Here is a 24,468-nt window from a genome sequence, read left to right as displayed (position 1 = left end):
CACACTCCACTGCTGCCCTTGCACACAGGTGCTTGGAATATTTAATAAAATATCGAAGTTGTTCTGTTTGATGTTTAAACTATCGATTTCTTAATTTTGGGTTCAAAAAAATAGGGCTCGTCTTATACATGGGGGCAACTTATACACAGAAAAATATGGTATGTCTACCTAGGTATTTTTCAATTTAGTATTCCATGTTCAATAGATTTGACAATATATGCATGTAACAGAACCAAGATGACAGAAACTTTGACCAAATTAGTAGCAAGTGCCTCACTCTTGCAATACCTAGTTGAGTTCTTGAAAGGACAAGATACAAGTTCATAGCAGTCTATGAATAAGGATGATTAGCCCTCATACTCCTGGCATCAGGTTGATGATATGGCATCCTGCCAAATGTCTTAAGAGGATGTTCAGTACAAGTAGTACAGACAGCGAAGCAATTCCAAAATTACCTCCGAGACTACTCTGACTTTTCTGCTGAAAGCCTGTCATTTCTTGATTACATGTTAGAAACTACTCTCGAAGTATCTTGTGAAATTGGTCTCTCATGCTTTCACCCATTATATCACAAACCAATTAGAAAAGCAGCGAGATCTTCATTCTTCTGTAATTGAGTAACATTTCTGTCTCTTTGCTCATGAGTAGTCTCTGCTTCAGATGGTTTATGCTCTTCACTCCGATAAAGACTTTTTAAATGTTCAAATAAAATATAATTTACTCAATCTTAAAGGCATTTTGGCTATTGTTTTGGAGTCAATGAGAATTAAGTAAGCAAGGTGAATTTATATTGGATTCAAAATGAGAGAATGCTAGGCATTGTATCTGCTAACTGTAACCTTTCACTCCAGCAATTGCAGCCTTGTCCATCCTAAAATTGATATAAGTCACTCCAGATGTGCTCAACTGGGTCTCAGGGCCCTAACCACACAATGCAACAGGCATGCTCTACTTGTCTCTGTTTTCCCTCATTAAAACATTAGCATATTTTGAGCCTCAAGGGCCTTTCAGTATTTCTGTACTGAGGATTTGCTGACTCAGAAGCACCTACTATTAGCTTGTTTATCTCAAAATCCCCCAAGTCACACAGTACTATCAGAGCTCAATTTATTACTGAAAGAGGCTCATATTAAGGAAGATAAAAATGTATAATTAGAATGGAAATGAGATTATAGCAAGCATCTATCCACACACCAAAGCTGCTAGCCTAAAATCTCAGTCCCCCTATAAGCATACAGACAGATAAGACTGTGACTGTGTCTTAACATCAATTGCTACTGGAATGAACTTACTTTTGTAGTGTACCAGTGAATAGTTATTCACTACGTATTACAACCACACCCTTACAGGATACCGTTAATAATATTCAATGACTACCATGTAATTTCTTTTCTTGTATTCCTATGATGCCCTAGCTTACTAGGGTCTCTGTACTAGGAAATAAATTGATCTAGTCTCAAGTGTGGGAAAGGGCACACTCTGCAGCTTCTCTGCAATAACTCCAAGTGTGTAAGATGACCCACGCATTTTTTAAAAAACCCAATATGTTGAGATGGCAACAGAGAGGAGTGGCCCAGATTGAACATACCACAGTCATCAGCCCTGGAAAGCACAGGTTTTCTCAGTTGGGACTCCACATGGGAAATGTGGATTTAAGCATGAGACACTCAATGGGCAAGATGTGATCTTCCTGTTGCTGCTGAACTTTATCTCCAACTTGCCCTAGCCAGCATGATCAACGGTCAGGGATGATGGGCACTGTAGTATCAACATCTGGATACACATTCCTGCTCTAGGTCCTTCTAAAAACAGGTTTAAACTCCATTCCAATTTCCAAGGTGTCTTCAAAAAGTGCAAAGTATAACTTATCTACTTAGAAACAAGCTCTACCGATTTCACTCTTTTCCAGTGTTTTACATGGCTATCTGAAACAAAATAATGCAAATCTATTATTGTAAGAAGGAGTGCCTGGCGTGCTCTGGTCCATGGGGTCATGAAGAGTTGAACACGACTAAACGACTAAACAACAACAACATTATTGTAAGATGTATTGAATTTGACACATTACATTGTCTACAGGAGTGCCATGACTCCCTTGGTGTCTTCCAGCTCACACCCAGGATGGCAGACTCTGGAGGAAGGCAAGGAGGTAGATAAGGAAAAATGGGAGAGGAAAACTGGAATGGTATTTCAACAATCAATGACATTTCAGAAGGAACATTATTTTCAAAAATGTATACCTTTTTCTTCCAACCAAATTTTAATGTAAACTGTATCCCTAACTTGGTTTTGGTGGCAATTATCTAGCTATGGAGTTTACAAATTTCTATTCCTCAATAAAACCCAGAAGGGAGCGCCATGCTAGCCTTTTGCAGCACAATAACAATTCCCAGTCACTTACTTGATATAATCACAATGAAATTTGCCATATTAAAACTTATTTTCTTCGTTGACTCTGTGAAATTCAGAAATGGAGCTGAACAGAACTGCTTTTATTGCTCAAGTTATTTCTTTTGCTCAAGTCATTTCTCTTCAGCTATTAAACTGTTTTTGCCCCACTGTCAATTGTTATTTTTTATTTTAAATCAGGAACTGCTCTGTTGTCCCAGAGGTATTTTCTGAGAAGCCTGCAAATAAACCCAGCTATGATTTCAAATCAAAACTTCAGGAAGCTATTTTCTTTGAAGAATATAGAGTCCATCCCTCATTGCCCTCCAACAGCTTTACCATCTATGTAATTTGTTTCTGTGACTCTTTCCCCATTTTGCAACCTCTATCCTAGTGCTCCCTTTTCTTTAACTAATATATTCAGCAAAACTGTTTTACAATAGTTTGTTCTGACTGTTCTGCTTGGATCGTGTTGTAAGCTGCAACCATTCTTCTTTCTAGATCAGTCACTCGGCAGGTCAGCTCACCTAATTGGAAGAGACTAATGCAGCAATACCTTGCATGCATCGTCACTTCCCCCTTTTTGTCTAAAAAATGATTTCACAGAGACTTACTTGGGGTCAGAGCGGTGTGGAAAAACTATCACTATTGCCCAGTGGCTCCCCCCCCCCCCCAGTGAAGAGTGGAAAAATAGCTTTCATGGTTTCTATGTAACAATACAGTACATTTTTTGCACACAGCGCAAAGATCCACATCTCCTCAGTGAAGCAGTACTTTATTCACAGCCTCAGCAAACCTGCTTTCTTACTATTATTTGTTTAGGCAACTGATGAAATAGACTTACTTTACCAGTTCTCGTTTTTTTCTTTACAAAGGTAGTCAAATGTGTTTTCATTTCAGCAGCCAACAGCAATTAGCACTGCTTTGCCTTAACTATAGACATATACATTTTTTTTATTGCACTATGTTCTGTTTTCATCTCTTGATGAAATTAATAGCAATAAGAAGCTCTTCTATGCTCACCAAGAAGTATCCAGAAGTTTATGCTTCTTATACTCCCGGGATATTCAAGATTAATAGAATTGAAGCCTCACATGAGAGTTGGGAGGGGTGTGAGTTGAACAGATGAGCTTACAGACATACCTAGCTAAGGTGTAGGAAACCTCTGCTTGTCATGAACGACCTCTCCAGATTAGAGGACTTCTGGTACAGCGCCAGCCTCCTTGGAATACTGAGATTTCATCAGATAAGAATAGGGCTAAACTAGTGCTTTATGGGAACTGCTCTGCAGCCAACAAGTTAAATGATACCAATCAAAAAGTATATGTCCTTATAATGAAATACCTCTTTCTGAATTTATTAATTTATTAACTTAGAAACCCTTGGATATTGTGGAGAGATGGTTGTAAATCAATAAATTCAAGAAGCAAGTTTTATTGATGAGAGCTAAGAGTCCAACAATAATATTCCTAATCAAATTAGCTGGTAGCCTACTAAGGGTATACATTTCAATGTGTGTCAGTTGTTGTACTTCAATAATGAATTATAGAAAGAGCTAAAATAAGTTAGGGAGTATATTGTCTAATAAAAAGAGAACTCGACTTTAGTCTTTAGATATCCAAAACTGCCATTACAGTGGATATTATATCACTGCACAGATGTGCAGTGTGATGCTTTAGTACTGTGAATATATTTAAGGAAAACGAACAGTTATGTTAACTTTTTTATTTTGCCTTTTCATTCCATTAGAAACAGAACACTTGGATTCTGCTGATAGAATGTAACAATCAATTTTGGTTGTTGTTTGCCTGTACATTATTATTTCTATTTTCATTATAATAAGCAAAAACAAAATATGCTAGTAGGATAGGCCAGTTATCTAGTCAACTTCTTCATGTATTTTAAATATATGGATATGGCTTTATACACATTTATCAAGAAATAAGTTCCACTGAACTCAATGGCTGCTGTTCTTGTGTAGATATGTAAAGGATAGCGCTTTTAGAAATGCAAGAGACACTTGCCTCCCATCCCCAAGGCATGCACTCTAAATGTGCTTTGAATACTATAAGTGAAGCTGATCATCAGCCTGACTAAGAAGTACAGTCTTTGTGGAAGTAAGTATAACCATTTATATATTATCACCCAGAAGCTAACTAAAAAGGTACAATACAATGAAGATTATAAAGAAAATGAGTGTTTATTGTAGAACTGATGAGCTTTGTCTTAACAAACCCATGCTGCAGAAGTCCCTACATTATCAGCGAAATGAAGGCTTGATTTCAATGATGTCCTTCCACCGTGGAAGGTTCATTGCTCCAGCAGAGGTTTCAGTGAATGGAAGTAGAAGGGAGATGATTTTCAAGAATTTCTGCTTCTTCTGTACTCCCATGTGCTACTTTCTGTTCCAAAAGGTCTCCCAATCCCTTAGTGCACGTTTGGAGGGGTGCAGCAGAGTGAATGGGTGAGTTTGTAAAAGCTTTTCCTCTCCTCTGTTCACAGAAGGCTCAACTGAACCAAAAACCCTTCTCGTGAAAGGAGGGACATAACTGGATACAACCCAACAGTTTTCTAGGATGCTGTAACAACTTATTTATTTTAGGCTTCCATTAAACAGTAGCATAGGGAAGTGGAAGTTCACAAATAGCAGCAGCGGCAAGCAAAGTCTCAATATACATCTAACAGATCGCAGAAGTTTCTGCAATTAAAATTAGTTTACATGTTACTGTGCTCAGACAAGTAGCCCATTTGAGTGCCAGTAAAAAAATTGTGCGTGCAAAAAGCAGTGTGTGAAATAACTGGGCCAAGTAAACAATTAAGTTTAACTTGATTGCTTTCACATTTATCTTAATTCCATTATTCCAATGAAGTTCAAACTGATGATCTACTAGTGCAAAGGATACAAACAATTATGATCTTTTCAACATCACAGAAGTGTCTGCCTTTCAAACTCTAAGGTTGTTTCACTCATGAGGACACACTTTTTGGTAAAACAAACTTGGCTGCAGCTAATCCTAGAGGATTAACAGATTTAAGATGTTTATCATGTCTCATCAATATCTTTGGAAACAATTATAAATGATGGCTTACATGCCAACCCCAGTATGTAGGAACGTAATGCTCCAGATGTCTACCACACAGTTGCAGCTAAAATCTTTATGATCTTAAAAACAACATAGCGGTAAAGGAAAAATAGCTGAAAAGAAAAGCAGTCTCTTTTTCAGTTGCTCAATGAGGATTCCTTCAGTCATGAGGATTCTGCTCTTTCCTAAGAGCCAAACCTGTACAGCTATGGTAGACACTGTCTTTGGGAAGTAATAGTTTATTTGAATAATGAATGAAATTATCTAGCTCAAGCTCCCAGATTCTCAAGCTATTATAACAGTATGCATGGCCAGTTATCTCAAGTACATGAAAAGAAGTTACAGAATTGGAAGGGACTAAAAAGCCATCTACTCCAGCCAACTGCTGTGAAGCAGTATGACTCAATCGTATAAGGCATTGCAAGTTCACTTATACAAAAGGCCAATAGAAGTACCTTAGTATAAAAATATCATTCTGCTGTTGAATATTTACAACATTAACATCCAGTTAGTAAAATGAAGCTTAGCTGATAACTACAGTAACATTGTAAAGATAAAACAATGAGTGCATGATGGGGAAGGAACAAATTTCAGCATTTTTATTTTGAATTAATGAAATATTTGTTACTCTATGTTTCTAGGTAAATAACAATTATGAAAGAAAGTGAACAGGCAAACATTTGTAAGTGTCTATGTATTAAAATGTATTCTAAAATGTGCTGTTAAAAGTACTCCTAATAGGCACCAAACCATAAAGCTGAAAATACCGCTCAGAAACACATTGTGCAGTTCAGACTTCAAAAATACAGATATTTATTTAAACCTATTGAATCTTCATGTAAATTGAGCAAATTAATACTGTGTTGCTTCATGAAACAAAGTGAAAACAGTTGTAGAGCTGATAACACAAAAACGACAACATTAATGGAACAATCAAAAACCTTCAGGAATCTGGTAGGGCTGAAAAATCCAGATAAATAAAAGGCGCTGACACAATCATAACTTACACCCAGCATCTGTGAAACAGCTGATTGTATTTAGAGTATTATTAATTTTAAAGTATCTCCCCCTCTCTTTCAAACAAATGGCCTGATTTTACAGGCATTATTTCACCCCTGAAGTACAACAGGCCTGGGAGTGGCCTGTTAGTACCTCAATTTAAGACTACGCAGGACGGAAACCAGATCTTCTATCCAGAGGAAATTCATTTATCTATAAGATGGCTTTGCACTGCCTTTTCTAAAGAGCACAAGGTGGCTAACAAATTCAAAATCAATAAAAGTATAAGCAAAAATTACAACTCAAAACAGAACAATAACAGTAGGAAATGTTCACTGATAACAAAACAATCTGCGGAAATGGCACTTTTACAAGTGCCACATAACTGTCCCACATTTGTAAGAAATAGCTTCTTTAAGCACAATAGCATCTGTACTTTCTGAGTCCCTGCCTACTGACATCAAGCAGTTGCCTTCACTGTACTCTTCCTGACACCTGTGATAAACTTTTTTTGTTTAGGCAAATCTGCTTGGACGTGTAAAAGTTGGCAGGTGTTTTAATCTGTAATTTTAGATTAAATCTTTTTTGAATTTTTCAAAACTTGTTTTTAATTTTTATCAGTACTTGTATATTTTATCTTCTGTCAACTTCTTGTAGGTTTTATTTATAGTTAAACAGTACTCAAATTGTTTTCATTTAAAATTTCATGAAAAATTATGAAAAATCTGCCGGGGAGAGAAGAGAGATTGAAACTTGTCCCCCTGCCCCGCCCCAGCTTCAAAATTTCACATCTGGAGGGATCTCATTTTATCCCCCAAACCCTACAGCACAAGGTTAGTGTGTTCATGACTGAGAGGCATTTGATTTCTGGTGCAAGTCCTACACTTTTGTCATTACACTAAGACTGTCATAATGTCTGGAATTTCCCAGACATAGCTGGAATTCGTCCATGTGTCTGGAGTTTCACTTTTTGAAATATGGCAACCCTACATTACACCTAACTTACCATTTGTCAGGGACATGGCTGAATTGAATGCCTGGGAAGAGTCTGACTCTGAAGAGGAAGGAATGCCAGTACAAAGGGAGACAGAGTCTGACTCTAGAGGCAAGGGATTGCAGCCACAGACAGAGCAGGAGTGGGTTAGTTCAGCCCCCCTTCATCAAGAGTTCCCAGACTCAGATAGAGCAGCAGACTTGGAAAGCTCACAGGCAGAGGGAGGGAAGGAGGTAGATGACATTGAGAGGGTTGCTATGCAACCAGGAGGTAGGTAGCGGTTATCGGGATCTTTGTTTGATAGCGGGGAGGGGGAGTTCACCCACCTTCTCCCCAAACCAGAAGAGCTGAAAGGGTTAAAATGCAATGGAAGTACAAGAGAGGAATGGATGGACTTTGGCACCCTTCGTGCTGCAAAAGGGACGGAGACTCAGAATGACCAACTCGTAGCTAAGAGCGGCAGGCTTAGAACTGCGCTAAGGATGTAAATTGTAAATAAACATGCCGTAAAACTGCCAGAGTCTCATTAGTTCTTATCAGGGCTTGCTTGCCTGCCTGAGATCATTACGCCATTTACTCTTTGACAAACCACATATATAGTCAAATAGAAAAGACTACCCAGGTTAATTAGGTTAGGCACACAGGATTTTAGAAATGTTTAGTCTTACAAATATTTAGCTTTTCAAAAGAAATCTGTGATCTTGTAATTTTACAGTTTTCAAGCCACTTTATTTTCTCAAAGACACTGCTGAATCTCAGGACCTATTTTCTTTATTATAGAAATTGGCCACATATCTTCTGCTTGAAATATTCTCTTTTTTGTGTACTAAGGCCCAAGTGGTTACATATTTATGGAAGCATTTCTTATGAGCTCTTGGCATTTTGTAATTAGATGCAATGTATTTCAGTATGTACAGTTAATAAATAAGCAAGAATAGGGCACTGGATGAAAGAGAATTGCAAATAAAGTATGCCATTAGCTTAGTTAGGTCAAAAAGATCCCTGACATTTCAAAAACTAGAATCATTCCACTTGACTTATGGAAGAACTAGAATACATACATTTAAATTACTTTGGATTTTTTTTTTTTTTAAAGGCACTAAGTTGAGTTCTGTAGCTTCAGTTCAGCAAGATGAAATGGCAATTCACTGATGCTGCTTAGTCCTGAAAGGCAAGGTTTCTGGATCACAATAACTGAGCCTACTAGTCTCACAAGTGGCAATAGGCAGAAAAATAGAAATACAAATGCACTTGTGCTTAGACTTGCTGCCACAAGCCATAATATACAAAGAGGCAATTTGCACTTCTCATTTGGAAAAGGATTTTTAATTGAAAAGCTGACGTGACGATCAGTTAGTGAATGGGTTTTCAACATTTGCATACTGTAAAAGCAAGTTTACTTTTTATTTTGCATTATCTGTTTAATAATTATTATTTTCCTATATAAATAAAAATGTAAAGTTGTTGTGACGCTCTGCTATTTGCGTGGCCGCACAAACTCCAGCAGGGACGTGGGTGGCACTGTGGGTAAAAGCCTCAGCGCCTAGGGCTTGCCGATCGAAAGGTCAGCGGTTCGAATCCCCACGGCGGGGTGCGCTCCCGTTGCTCAGTCCCAGCGCCTGCCAACCTAGCAGTTCAAAAGCACCCCCGGGTGCAAGTAGATAAATAGGGACTGCTTACTAGCGGGAAGGTAAACGGTGTTTCCGTGTGCGGCTCTGGCTCGCCAGAGCAGCGATGTCACGCTGGCCACGTGACCCGGAAGTGTCTCCGGACAGCGCTGGCCCTCGGCCTCTTGAGTGAGATGGGCGCACAACCCTAGAGTCTGTCAAGACTGGCCCGTACGGGCAGGGGTAGCTTTACCTTTACCTTACCAACTCCAGCATACTGCCAGAACAGCAGGAAGGAGGGAGCGTGAACAAAGCAGGCAGGCTCCCTACCGCTACAGCATTTAACAGGCAGGGGCAGCAATGGAGACAACAGCTGGTTAAGCTGCCACCAAGAGCTTACAAGGGCCATCAGCACAACTGAACAAGGGCAGGTGGCAAGAACCTGAGAACCACCGACGTTGGGTTAGAAAATATGTTATCAGCGGTAATGGATAAGTAAAAAAGAAAAGAAAGGTTAAAAATTAAGTGAAAAATAAGGGAAGGATTTGCTGAATAATAAATTAGAAATTGGAATACAGAAAGGGGAGGTATGAGGAAGTCGGGAAAGTAAGTTATAAGAAAATAAGGGTTGAAATTATACTTGTTTTTTATTTTCCATTTGTCTGTTCTATTGTATTGTTTTGTTTTGTTTTGTTGTTATAAAAAACTTCTGAAACTTTAATAAAAAAATTATATATATATATAAAAAAAGAACCTGAGAACCACCGGAGCCCCTAAGATGACACTCCCCCAAGCCTGGAGCACCCTAGCTGGGGAAAGAGGCTGGCCGACTGGCGTGACAAGAGCCACAATGACATGACCCTCCATGACAGACTGCTACTGCTGGCAACTGCCTGAGGGACTCCTGGCTGAACGAGAGGAAACAACACTCAGTGTGCTGGTCACAAACACACCAATCGGGAATGGGCCGGACGGGGAAGGAAGCAGGAAGGTGACAGGGACTGCCGACAGTCAAGTTGGAAGGTGCGGCAGCTGCTCAGGTGCAAGGCGTAAAAAAAATGGAACCACTCTGTGACACACTAAAAATGGAGGGGACTAGCTCCTCTCTGAGCTCCTCCACCTTTAAACAGAGGTGGGGCTTGGGGTGGAGATAGGCAAGGGATGGGTGAGGTGTAAAGTGAGGGGTTTTGGGGTCAGGTGTAAAGGGAAGAGGTGTGGGGGAAGGGGTGCAGGAAGGGGGTTAGCAAAGAGGTGGCTGTTCCTAGTACTATGATATTTATATTATTTTAACAAAATCAGTATTATCTGTGATTCAGTGCTATCTAAGACGAGTAGAGTTGTTCAGACCTACTGTAATTCCATTCTTCAGATGAGGTGCCCTCTTCAGCTATCTACCAGTATTAAGTTTTTTGTTTGTGAGGACAGCTGTCAACAGAATGGGGACTCTGCTGCCCAACAGTCACCCTCATTGAGCTAGCTGGGTAGTCTTGGGCATGGTATCTCCCAGATTGATGGTACTGAGTGATTTCCACTTCCAGGCAGATGCTTCATAGCCTTACTATATGTTGAGTTGAGAATTGCAGGAACTCCTAACTTCCACAGGAGAGAGGACCTACTAAAAAGAAGTAAGATGGATCCCAACAGTTTTCTGGGTGCCTTGGGGAGGTTTCCTATTTTGTCACTTGATGATTCTGTCAAAGCACTTATCATTCTCTAGGATGGGGAAACGACCAGGAAGTTTGACATAATTGCTCCTGAACATCCTGTCCAGTTGAGGCAAACAAGTTACTTGCCTTTACAGAGATCTCATAGTAAACTAGACGGGGGGGGGGGTAAGTCCCTGTTGGGTTTGCTGGACCTCTCAGCAGCTTCCAGCCTGTTGACCACCATATTCGTCTGGACTGTTTGGCCAGGGAGCACTGTTCCCAGTCTTTCCTTAGGGTTCAGTTCCTAAAGGTGATGTTGGGGAATCCAGTTTGACAATTGGTGTATGACGTTCCTCAGGAATTAGGGAACACATTTTAATGTGATCCAGGAGGCTTCTGTTATTGTACCTTTCTGATATTGTACCTTTGAATAGATTTGAAGTATTCTGTATTTGAATGAATACTTGGATACAAACCTAATAACTAAAATACAATAAAGTAAATAGAGGTCATTGATTCCCCCCCCCCCCCCCAAGATGAAGCAATTGCTTGGTTTCTGTAGTAAAAATATACTTTGATTTTTTTTATATATGAAAGAGTTGTTAATAGATTCTAGGACCCTGGGGAACAGCACTTTAGTTTTAAGAGGATGAAATGTTAAGTTAGCATTTAATGTTGCGTTTTCAAATATGTCGTTTCCCACAGTTTGCTATCCAGGAAGCAAAATAAAACCTCAGAGGAGAGCAAAAAATCACTTTAGAGGAATTTAAATGAAGGCAATAGATGCCTTTAAACAGGGAGGCATATACAAAACTTCTGCAATGGAATGTAAAATATAGGTAAGAACATATGGTGCTCTAGTTTGGGGCATAGTGACAAACCACATTTAAAGTACACTTTCTTCCAACCTGCTATTTCCCTGTATACTTACTTAGTGGGTGAAGAAGGTGCTGATAACGGGGGCAGTGCATCATTTTACATTTATCAAAAAAATTAAAAGTTCGGCTTAACTGTCTTTCTCAAATTGAAAATCCTCCATAATGTATCACGAGACAAAAGATCTGCAATTCTTATAGTTGAGAAATATGCTATTGCTGTAATTTACCTCACTATATGGGGCTTTGAGATGCACAGTGGCATTCCAAACCAACTCTCAAAGAAAATTGCCTGGAATTTTCATGACATCAGGAGTATTCTTTGAAGTTATTTAAAGAAAATTGATTTCTGATAGTTATGAATTACATATAGCGCTGGCAGATGGTAGAAAATGTTCTTTTTGCATGAGTGATTGTTAAGAATATTGTCAACAAAGTTTTAATATAACTTTCTTTTTTAAAGGATGATTTATGTGATTTACAGGCTGACTTCAGTGACTACTCTTTATCTGTCATACTAGATATCCTAAGACTTACAAATAAAAGTTACATTATTTTCTGTCTTTTGCAGGATGGTCAACAGTATTATTTCTGGAAGTCAATATTTATATTATAGTTTTTAACATGCATATATCTGAATAAAGATACAGCTTGACTTCTTGACAGCCTGTCCCAAAATCAGAGCTTAGCTGGAAAGTGTGCAAGTCAATCCAACTAAACTTAAACCTAGTTGGTTGTGTGATCCAAAACCATATTTAATACTTTACACTCATCTTTTAAGTACCAAAAATGTTAGCTTGGTTGTTTCCCATACAGTTCTATTATAAAAGCACTAAACTCTGAAGTGTCCAAATCCCCCCTCCCCATGCAAAAAAACGATCTATACAAACCATGGAAAATAAATTCAAACTCTTAGACCACTTAGCTGCTTTTCCCATTTTTCTCCCCAAGTTTTACTTATCTGAGTCATATTCAATTTAAACATGAATACACACATAACATGACTGGATAGCAACCCCACACCATGTTACAGCTATGTAATGCTTGCAGCTGCCTTAAATATGTCAAAGACATGTTTAGTTGAACAGTGAATTAATTGAGACATTACACCAAATCCTAGTTAAGAAAGCTTAGCTATGATTTAGCACAATGCTCTATTGAAAAGCCAGTTATTTTTATTGTTCGATCACTGGAAGCCACTGCAACTAGATATGGAAGTGCTTAGCGGTTCTCAACCCGTGGGTCCCTAGATGTTGTTGGACTACAACTCCTATCATCCCTGAGCTCTGGCCTTGCTAGCTGGGGGTGATGGGAGTTGTAGTTTAACAACATATGGGGACTCACAGATGAAAGCAAAGGCAGGCTTGTAGTTTAAAACCACCGGTTGCCTGGAAGCTCACAACAAATACAGTGGCAACTTACACATTGCCCGAAAGAGAAACTAAATCTCAAGAAAAAAAGAGAAAAGAGGATACCAATTTGCATAAAATGTGCATGTATTATTATCATTAAGATAGTTGCAAATTTAGACATAATTACTATCATTTTAATAGAAATGCAATACATCGCACCATAGTGGGCAGTGACTGTGACCAATAGATTATGTTGCAATTGCTTACAAATAAGTTTTAAAGCTACATATTTATGATGACCATTTCTTCAAACTTTTCAGAATGGAGAAATCTAAAAATATCAGCTACAATTAACTCTTCTTGATGGAATAAATGTGTTTTAAAAATGAATATTACATACCATAGTCTGTGATCTTACAGGACACCAAATAAAGTTCTTTCAAGTTCTGCCCTTCTTTAGCAATGACTTCTACACATCTGGAATACATAGAGATCTCGATTAATGAATGCTTACATACAGTAATGAGAGACCAATGACTACCATATTTTTAGAATGTAAATTACTAATTGAGAAATCAAACTTTTAATTTGTTGTGTGTGTATATGAGGCTATTTCAGAATACATTACAGCCTTACTTTTCAGTCCAAGAGATTCTGATCATTTCAGCAAGATAGAAAACAGAAATTTTGACAACATAAAGGACTTGCATCATTCAGTCCTGTGTTCTTAATTTTGAAATATTACACAAATATTTCAGACTGTTAACAAAATGTTGAATAGTAACACAATATTTGTAAGAGGGTTAGATTAAAAACAATAATCATAAAGTATTTAACCTTCATCTAACTTTGAAATACTATTATAATGTAGTTTACAATTTTAATGGAACTTCAGATACTACTCACAATAATTACAAATTAGGTACCTTGATTCATTGCTGTATGTCCAAAGTGATTATTACAGACGTCAGCAAACATTCAAGCATGAAATATCACCCACTACTTGAGCACAAATGTTTAGCTACAGAAACATGCATTAATTAGAATGGAGATTTACAGTAAGTTCCAAAGTGTTTGTTAGTTTGTAAGAGAATTATAGAATTGTGTTTATTATTATTACATTTTGTAGCCTTTTCTTGAAACTTATAAAAACAAAAACATAGGAGTAAACACAATCAAAATTCCATTGTGTGAACCATTTCCTTTATGTTATACATTTTAGAAATGCCAATGTTTGCTTGTTTCAGAAGAAACACTATGAATTTATTAACAAGGTGCTCGGCTTATAATTCAACCGTTGCAACATGTAACAATCATGTACTGCACCTATTGGAAGTTCTCCACAAAGTTTCCATGTTTCTATCTTGAAAACCACACAAGTGAGAGTGGTTTGAACTTTTTTACAACCCAACTGGCACATATAGTAGAAGAAATATTGCTCCCAAAGCTATAAACCAAATATGTCCTCATATCAAAACATATACACATAGTTACTAAAATTTGTAACATTAAATGTAAGAACAAGAACCCTATTTCAAGTTCTGCACAACACTGCCTTTCACCCTGATCAGCACACTTATCTAGTCACAGAAATATAGTACGGTGAATACTTAAAAGCTAACTATTACATTGCATGGGATTGCAACACGCCTCAAATGCAAAGCATTGAATGTCACTATGTAGCAGAGCAATAAAGTATAGAAAGAATATCACACACGCTCATTCTTCTCCTGCCAAAATGTAGCGGTAAACATTTAAGAACACCACTTCCACTTTGGTGCATTTGAACACTTTAGCAATTTGATTATATTCATGCCTTCCTGTTTTTTTATGCACTGAGCACAACAATTTAAATGCTAAAATAAATATTTTAAAATCAAAGGTTGGTGCTGTCTATTGTGCAATACAATTTGTGCATTTTTCCCAAGATGTTTCTTCCTTATATTCAGACTTGAATCTGGGTGAATGTTAACTAATTAAACTGTGTGAGCCACAAGCTATCAAATGGATTCAAAAGGATCTTGAATTACAGAAAATAATTGTCTGTTCTACATGCATATAGTTTTTATGGGTTTTTTTGGTCAACTTTGCAAAAGCCTGGGACATGGCATTAGTGACAATTGAAACGAGCTAATGAGGAAATATGACTACACAGCTTGTAAGGAAAGTGGTCCTCAGAGACCTTGTTACTGTTTGTGATGCACTTCAGTTAATAGGAGCTGCCAGACACTGGTTTAGGACATTTCACTTTAAAGAACTGCATTTCCATCACCTTGGTATGAAAGGAAATGACACCATCAGAGTCACAGCCTGATGAGATTTGGAATGAGTATCAGAATGCACATGCCACCTGAACGTTACATTTGAACAAGGTAAATATTTTTTCTAAACAGAAAAAAAACACTCATTTAAAATGCAAACAAGGAAGCATGAAAATTCACTGCGAACAACATCTAACTACAGAGATGAGCTAGTAAAATGTTCCCTCCTTATATAAACTTCACTCTATTAACCGTTAATCGAAAGAGAGCTTTTGGAAATTTACCCATCTCTCATTTTTACTGAGGTTGTAAGTTTACTTGGGGTGTCCCAGGTAAAGGCCCTAAAATGTACCCACTCTAAATAGAAACCAAACATATCTGAAAGTTGGCAGCCCACTAGTAAGTTATAGCTGTCACCTTCCTATGAGTCCATGGTGAACAAGATAGGAGCTTCTGTACTGTAAAGGATGAAGCAGAAAAGTTTGTAGCTTAATATGTGCACTAGTTTTTATAGTCCCGCCAGATTCTTCATTACAGTCATACCTCTTCTTGCGAACGCTTCATGTTGCGTTTTTTCGGGTTAAGAACGTGGCAAACCCGGAAGTGTTTTGCCGCGCGCAGAAGCGTTCTGCGCGGTTCACACATGCGCAGAAATGCTTCATTGCGCCGCTCTGGTTACTGACTTTTCGGGGTGCAAATGGCACCCTGGAACGGATTGTGTCCGCAACCAGAGGTACCACTGTATTTATGAAACACACTTTGACCTGCCACAGATGCTGAAAGTTTCTGTAAGCAATATGAAAAGGAAAATTGAAATAAATAAATCCAGGCACATGATTCTCTGCATAGCTGCCAGAATAAGCTAGTTAGATCAGCATTAAGGATCTTTACCGTTTTGGCCCCTTTATCTCTTATTTTTCTATCCTCAGAAGACTGCAGAATAGGTAGACTTCTCATAGTAGACTTTAATTCCAGGGATTAAAGCTGTCTGTTTGAGCGTGATAAAAAGTAACAAAGTGCTATCCTTGGTTGGATAAATTTTGATTTCTCTCTCTCTCAAACTGTTGTATTATAAGTAATTTGCACTGGCAAAGGACTTAGCCTTGAACAGGCACCAGAGAGAATTCAGCAAGTGTGGAAATGCTTCTGTCTTCTCATCTAGATGCAAAAAACGACTCTCCTGGCCGGGAGTTAATAGAAAGCAGGCAAGATGCATAAGCCAGGATTGCAGGAAAGAGGTACACTAGCAGTAAATACTTTGAGGGCACACATTCACTACTAGCAAATAAATGTTCAAATAGAAACCAATATTGCTTCTTATATGAAGAAGGAAAATGTGAGAAACATCATATGAACAAATACCCTAAGTGTCAGTCTCCATAGGAAGATATAAGGCACCTGAAATAAATTATTTAATTAGATATGTATGTAGAATTTCTGTGAGATGCAGTTATAAAATGTAGACAAAGGAGCATATTTTAAAAATCAGCTTACTACTTTGATTCATATACAACTAAGAAACACAATGACAGCCAGAAGGGGGCAGGTAAGTTGAGCTGTTTATCAGCTACAGTTGGAGGTGTCATAAAGATACAAAGCACCTATTCTATTTGCCCCACTACAGTTAAAAAGGCCTTGAACAGAAAAAAATAATGGGATGGGGGGGGGGGGAGAACAAGTATTTGCAACAAAAGCCACCATAGTGTTATAAAAATGTTCAACTCTCTTCCTGAGCCACAAAATAAAGACATGGCTTGGATATATTTACTTTTGTTGGCTGAATAATATATAAGATGAAATGTGAAAAGTTGCTGCCTTGCGCCTAGGTTCTTCCCTCGGGAAGCCCAGAAGCAAGATTGCTACACAGCCTAAGAGCTGCATACCTTCAAGGCACAGTTTATGACTAATCATGAGTAATTTTAGCAGCTCCCAGGTAAATGCCCACTTTCTCCACAATTCTGGGCTCACATCCACTAACTAAGAGGCTTTTTCAACAGCTTTAAGCCACATAAGCAGTTTTCACAAAGGACAATGTCTAACTGGGCCACATGGTGGGTCTGAACCCCAGTGTGCCTGGGATTTCTAGGGTTTGGCTGTCTGGAATTAAGGGGTGAAACGCACAAATATAACCATCTGTGGGCTAGTGTCCAGGTTCTTATCGTATTGTGCCAATGCATTGCTGAGCACAGAATTGGGTTCTTATTTGTGAACATAAAATGAGTATTCTGAACCTATTAGTGAAGAAATGTAATTTATTGGCCTGGTTCGCAAACCACGTTAAATTATAGGTAAAAACAAACCATGGTTTTATGTGACCGAGCAGCAAGCAGGTGGATGATGCTCAAAGGTTCTCACAGCACGCTTCCCCCACTCTTGCTGTAGGAGAACAAACCTTGGTTGTCTGTACAAACATTGGAGACAAACCCAGGTTGTCACAACAAGAGGCTCTGGCTTGTTTTCTAGTGGTATAGATCAGTGTTCCCCAACCTTGGGTCTCCAGCTGTTTTCGGACTGCAATTCCCATCATCCCTGACCACTGGTCTTGTTAGCAAGGGATGATGGGAGTTGTAGTGCAAAAACAGCTGGAGACCCAAGGTTGGGGAACACTGGTATAGATTTTGTTTTACACTAAGGTGACATGCAGATATCCCGATGCCTATGTTTATTGTTTTGTGTATTTCCTTTTACTTTTTGTATATTCTGGCATGGTGCTTTGGAATGTCAATATTACCACCTCTTTACTACCATTAGACAAACTTAATTTCAAATCAGAGGCACCAATTGTTATCCAAAATAAATCATTCTAAACAATTTCTAGTCCTAAATCAGTAGGGGTGAGTAGAATTTAACAAATGAGGTTAAGGTTAGACATTGCAACTCCTTTCTTTCTTACAAATCGGGATTATTTTACTGATTCGTACTTTTGCCTAAACCGTCCCAACCATATGCTTCATATGTCATGTTTTATCAGACATCTAAAACAGCCTTGGAAAAGCTATATTTACCGTACTTTTCTGTGTATAAGATGAGGTTTTTCTACTCTAAAATAACATTTTCTTCTGCGATGCACGCGATTGGCAGCGCTTGTCAGCCGGGTGAGTGATCTTCGGCATTCCCCTCCAAAAAACTCTGGGCCATCTCCCCCCATTTTCTTAAATTGGAGTCCCCAAAAGTAGGGGGCATATTTTACACAGTGGCGTGTTATGCACGGAAAAATATGGTACCTTGCCGGGTTCACGATTGTCCTGCAGTTATAGATATTTCTCTGTAAAATAGCTGAATGTATGTACAATAGATTACAGAAAGCTACATGATGATTACCAACTTTGTTCTAAAGCTGGATATATGTTCAGTGAAGCCAGTCCAGTAAGGTAAAGAGGCACAAGCTCACAGACCAGGCTACCCATCCTTCTGCCTGCCACCACTGGTCAAAGGATGCGGCTTCAGCTATCTCCCTCCACCTTAGTCAGACTCAAACTTATCCTTGAGGAACTCAGCAGGCAGTCTTACCCTACAAAGGTTCACAGTCACAGCATCTGGACATGCCTGAAGTACCAGCTACATGCTGAGGTTTGAGGAGCAAAAGAAACAAAAACAGAGATTACATTTGGGAGGGAAAAGGCTGGACAGGAGGAGAGGAAATACTAGCAAGTTTTAAGGGATTTCTGGAAACCTTTTAAGTGGAAACATTTCCCCACACCTTAAAGCATGGGTAGGCAAACTAAGGCCTGGGGGCTGGATCCGGCCCAATCCCCTTCTAAATCCGGCCCGCGGAAAATCAGCGTGTTTTTACGTGAGTAGAATGTGTCCCTTTATTTAAAATGCATCTCTGGGTTATTTGTGGGGCATAGGAATTCGTTCATATTTCCCCCCCAAAATATAGTCCGGCCCCCCATAAGGTCTGAGGGACAGTGGACCAGTTCCCTGCTGAAAATGTTTGCTGACCTCTGCCTTAAACCTACAATCAATCCTACCTACACAGACAAATCCCTCCATAAATCCTCCAATTTTTTTGTTCCACATGCATTCATTGCCTAAAACAGTCGTATTAATGTTAATTGCATTTTTCTTGCTTTAATTTCTTATGAAATTTCATAATACTCCAAGTGTTTATACAATAAAATAAAATAAAATAAAAGAAGCAAGAAAAATACAATATCCAACACATCGCGTTGCAATTGTTCCAACAAGCCGAGCAATTATTATCTGGGCCTCACAGACCCTCAGCAATTTTCAAATAGTACATGGGGAAAAGGTTTAGGAATAAAGTGAAATAAAGATTACTTAGATACTTGGTAGATTGAGAGAGAACATTCCAAGAATAATTAAGACAGAAGGACTAGTGACTGGCCTACCCAGAAGTGCAATTAAAGAAAAGACCAAGGTGTTACCAATAACAAGACACAATGGTTATAATTTAAGTAATCCTTGGGGAGTAACAGTGAGCACATGTAGTCAATAGTTTATCACAGCAGAGAAAGCTTCTCTCTCTCTAGTGTAAATTTCTAGGAATATAAGTACAAATGGGTTTCTTTTACAATATTATTACAGTTTTTTGAAGCTCTGTGCCAATACTGCAGAAGATAGATGCTTCTCTTAGTAAATTGATTTGCAGCAATATACACATGCCGTTCAGATGTCATACAACCATACACAGAAACAAGTTCATTGCAGTACAGAAATTATTTGGGGCATTATGCTCTCTTAAATCTTTACAATGTTGATTGGCTTCAAATGCAAACATGAAGGTTTGCCAAAAGAAGAAGAAGAAGTCTGCATTTACAGCCGATGTAAAGAGCTGTTTCAAGTTTTTGAACCTGATCCTCAATGGCAATTTATTTTCTCTAAACAGCTGTATCTCCGTACAAACATTCACATTCAATGTTAGCCTTTTTTTGAAATGAACAGCAAGGTGTAAGCCCAACTGTAGCATAACCACTCACATACTAAAGTTAAAACGAGAATTCATAACCTGTAGCAAGGATCAAACTAATTGTGACTAATCAAATAATAGGCCTTCTGATGCTTTTTTGTTCATTACTAGGGTCTGTATAGTTAAAGCCATGGTTTTCCCAGTAGTGAGGTATGGAGGTGAGAACTGGACCATAAAGAAGGCTGATCGCCGAAGAATTGATGCTTTTGAATTATGGTGCTGGAGGAGACTCTTGAGAGTCCCATGGACTGCAAGAAGATCATACCTATCCATTCTTAAGGAAATCAGCCCTGAGTGCTCACTGGAAGGACAGATCATGAAGCTGAGGCTCCAATACTTTGGCCACCTCATGAGAAGACTCCCTGGAAAAGACCCTGATGTTGGGAAAGATTGAGGGCACAAAGAGAAGGGGATGACAGAGGACAAGATGGTTGGACAGTGTTCTCAAAGCTACTAAAATGAGGTTGACCAAACTGTGGGAGGCAGTGGAAGACAGGAGTGCCTGGCGCGCTCTGGTCCATGGGGTCACAAAGAGTCGGACACGACTAAACGACTAAACAACAAGAACAACAGGTGTGCAGATTAGGATCGTTGCATCGGGGGAGGTGGCCCATGCTGCAATACTGATCCAGATTAGTGCCACCCATGACTGCTAAAGGATCCATAAGGGAACATTAGAAGAGTCTGCTAGATCAGACCAACGGCCCATCTAGTCGAGCATCCTGTTTTCATAGCAGCCAACCAGATGCCTGTGGAAAACCTGCATACAGGAGCCCAGCACAAGAGCACTCTGCCCTACTGTAGTTTCCAGAAACAGGTATTTGAAAGCATTATTGTCTCTGACTATGGAGCCACAGAATATTATCACAAGTTGTAGCCACTGATCAAATCAGGGTGCTGGACCTCAATACTGAGAAGTTTGCTATTAAGACGTATCAGTCATTTCTCAGCAAGAGCTGCCATCTCGTTTCTTTGCTTATGAAAGAGTGGGTTAATTACTTAAATTAATGTAATTAAAAATAATCCACAATTCTATACATATCAAGCAGCGAGAGCCTAATTAGGGGCACAAAAATCTTATTACAAAAATCTGCCTGCAAAATTTAAATGTATAATTACAGACTCTCCAAGACTAAATGGCCAATGTAGCCAAGCAGCATCTACCGCTATTTTGTGTGTACAAGCACTGAGGTTTTACAGATTATTGCACTGGGGTTTGTGAATTATCAAATGCCTCCTTGTTTATTACAATGAGCCTAATTTGCACAACAACTGCTAAACAGAAACTATTTTGAAAAGTAGAGAGAGATTAATTGACTTGGCTCAAGGAATGCAATGTGCTACATATATATTGTTCACTTCAGCGTTAATGCCCCCTAGAGCATAAAGCCAATTAACAAAGCAAAATAGGGTTGCAGACATTTAGGAATGGCTTTTCTGCATTACACAGCATTTTCTCATGTTGTATATAAGCAGCACAGTGTCTATCTCTTTTGTATACCTTCGGAATATTGGGATTGAGAATGTGTTCTCATTTTATACCACTGCATTTAAAATATTGTGTTCGCAAATAATTAGGAAGTAAACAGTTACTTTATAAAATTGCTGTTGTGTTCAGGTCCTTTGGTGCCCCAATCTGCCTGTGAATATCTCTAGAATAGGACACATAGAAACATGCTAACTGGATACCTTACAGACAGGTCTAAATGCAAGGGTTAATTAGAAAATGTAGAGGGGTCACAGTAAGCTGTTCTGTGGGCAGCAATATACCGTATTTTTCGCTCTATAACACGCACCTGACCATAACACGCACATAGTTTTTAGAGGAGGAAAATCCATAGGCATGTCACCCGTAGGCATTTCCTCCATAACACGCACAGACATTTCCCCTTACTTTCTAGGAGGAAAAAAGTGAGTGTTATGGTGCAAAAAATACGGTACTTTGAGCTGAGGACTGAGAGCAATGCTGCTTTCAAAGCCCACATGAACCATCATTTTGACATCTGGGAAGATGTAGTAGCTGTAGTCAGGACCCCGGGACAGGAAGTTTGCTATAATGACCATTCAGTTGGTATCACAGCAAGTTAATTGCTGGTTTATCCCAAAAAGATTAAGAGAGTTTCCTCATCGGTGCTATATAATTCATAAACATTTCTTGTCTTACTGCAAAGTGTCAATACTGCTTTCCTTCATTGCTGTCTGTAACTGCTTCATAGAAACATGGAGTTTGAAGGGACTTCAAAGTTCATCCAGTCCAGCCTTCAGTCTGTAAACTAGACTGCCTCCATTTTATTGTTTACTAAAATATTTGCACAATTCCCAACAGGCCACTTATTCTCAACATAATCCCAATCTGGCATATTACAAACCACAGCTAAGTATGTACTTCCCAATGTGAAACGCCTCACACTATAATTTTGAAAAGAACGAATTGCAAATGCTCTCAGGTGCACTGACCACAAAAAGGATATTTAAAGGGTTATCATGTCTTTGTACTTCACAATGCAAATTGCCAGTGCGCAGACAGCAGGAGGTTCTTGAAGTCGTTAATACAGATCTCTTTAAGCAAAATGTGGCGCTGAGAGGTAAAGAAGTTGATAAACATACTCACTTTCCTGCTGATCTTCACTGGAAAAAAAATCCTGAAAATTCACTGTTTGTGTCTCTTATTGCAAAGCAGAAAATTTATCTTTTATGTTGTTTATAAAGTTGCTCTCCCCACCACACTATCAGTAAAAACATTGACCTTCTTCCGAGAAGGTTAAACTTCCTGCTTTGTTTGAAACACCAGAATGCCTTTCCTCAGAAGAAATGCTACATGTTCATGCCGCAAGCAAAGAAGAAGAATACACTATCGTTCCAGCCCTTCATTAGTCAGAGGATCTTGGCAACAGCAATGCTGCTTGTATACGATCCCTGCATGAAAAACTGTTTTCAAACATAACCTTGCCAGGAGCTATGTTCTATCTTGGCAAAAGGAAGCAAACTTTGCTTCTTTACCTATCGGCTCAGTCTGCATGAAAAACAGGTGTTGTGGTAGGAAATGTTGTTTGAAGAGAGAGCAAAATAAAATTATGTGGGGTTTTTTTTAAAAGGGGGGTGGGATAGAGATAACATTGCAGGGCCCAAGTGTTTGTGAAAAATGCAAATCATGAAAACCGGTTAAAGGATTAAATGCTCTTTTGCAAAAAGTGACCACTGAGATTATAATCATTAATTAAAATCATGTAAATAATGTTCCAAAATAACTCTTTCTTTTTATCTCACAGGGTTCAAAAAGCCTAATGGTAAAAAGGTTTAGTCTCAGAAGAACGGCTCTAATTAAAACTAAAAATCTAGTACAATTAATAAGCTCACAATCCACTTAACAAAGGCAAATTTTGAACACTAAAGTCACGCAGAACCCCCATTTTTCAAACTGTAGAATGATATATACATAATTTATTAATTTTCTATCTGTTGATTTCTCTACCAAACATTTACCAGCAATCCTTAAGTTTAGTGCATTCTAATCTTCCCTTTGGAAAATCTGAAAGTATCTTCTCAACAACTTAGTCCCATTGATTTGCTGCAGAAAACAGTAATCAGTCACCCACACATATAATTTGTCCCTACACAATTCCACACACCTAAGACTATTCACTAGTTTGATTTTGTTCCCAAAACCTCACATGGATATTTTTAGGGTTGCCATACGTGCGGAATTTCCTGGACATAGTTGGGATTTGGCTGTCAGAAGGTGTGCCCGGGCAGAAATCGCTGAAATGTCCAGAAATGGCAACCCATGTCGGTAATGTCGATTTTGTCAAACTTCCTTAAAAGTACCTCAAAAACGTCTCTTTTTTAAAAGATTTTGTAAAAACAAAAAAACTCAACAACTTTTTTGTCTGGATTTTCACCTTTTGAAATATGGCAACCCTAGATATTTTACATATAAAGACTTAGTTGAAATATTTATTTTTATGTCTACATGGAATGGCTCATTAATTAGGCCAGAGGAGTATTTTTGGAGCATCTATATTTATTTAAATTTTCATACAGCTTGCTGAAATAGATGAAATTGTTAGCTTTTTTTTTAATAAAAAAAGTTTTATTTTAAATTCTGTGAAGTGGATTAAAAGTCAAAAGAATGACATGTATGAGTGGACATCTGCTTGTGCAATGAGTCTTCTTCCTTCCCAAAACCCTGCTCAGCCCCATACCCTGTGAATCTTCTCCAGGTGATCCCAGATTTTGGGGGCTACAGAGAAATAGGAGGAATCCATCCAAACACTGGGAGACACCACTGCAATTCATCCCCTACAAAATTACAGCATATATATTTAACTGT

General features: G+C 38.5%; 1 protein-coding gene across 5 annotated transcripts in view; it reads right to left on the bottom strand.

The window, feature by feature from the left end:
- FBXL17 (F-box and leucine rich repeat protein 17) overlaps positions 1-24,468 on the bottom strand; it is a 141,736-nt gene that overhangs the window by 38,506 nt on the left and 78,762 nt on the right. For 3 of the 5 annotated variants that reach the window (XM_028749135.2, XM_028749137.2, XM_028749134.2), the window contains exon 7: positions 13,345-13,421. The exons of 1 other annotated variant lie outside the window; for it this stretch is intronic. In XM_028749135.2, coding sequence (XP_028604968.2) covers positions 13,345-13,421 — 77 coding nt within the window. Of the gene's footprint in view, positions 1-2,068; positions 2,132-13,344; positions 13,422-24,468 lie in introns of all 5 variants that reach the window. One more of the 5 variants, XM_028749133.2, reaches the window with a different exon arrangement.

The sequence above is a fragment of the Podarcis muralis genome, chromosome 11 (assembly GCF_964188315.1).
Source record: "Podarcis muralis chromosome 11, rPodMur119.hap1.1, whole genome shotgun sequence".
NCBI classification, from domain to species: Eukaryota; Metazoa; Chordata; class Lepidosauria; order Squamata; family Lacertidae; genus Podarcis; species Podarcis muralis.
This window is presented reverse-complemented; position numbering and strand designations above follow the sequence as displayed.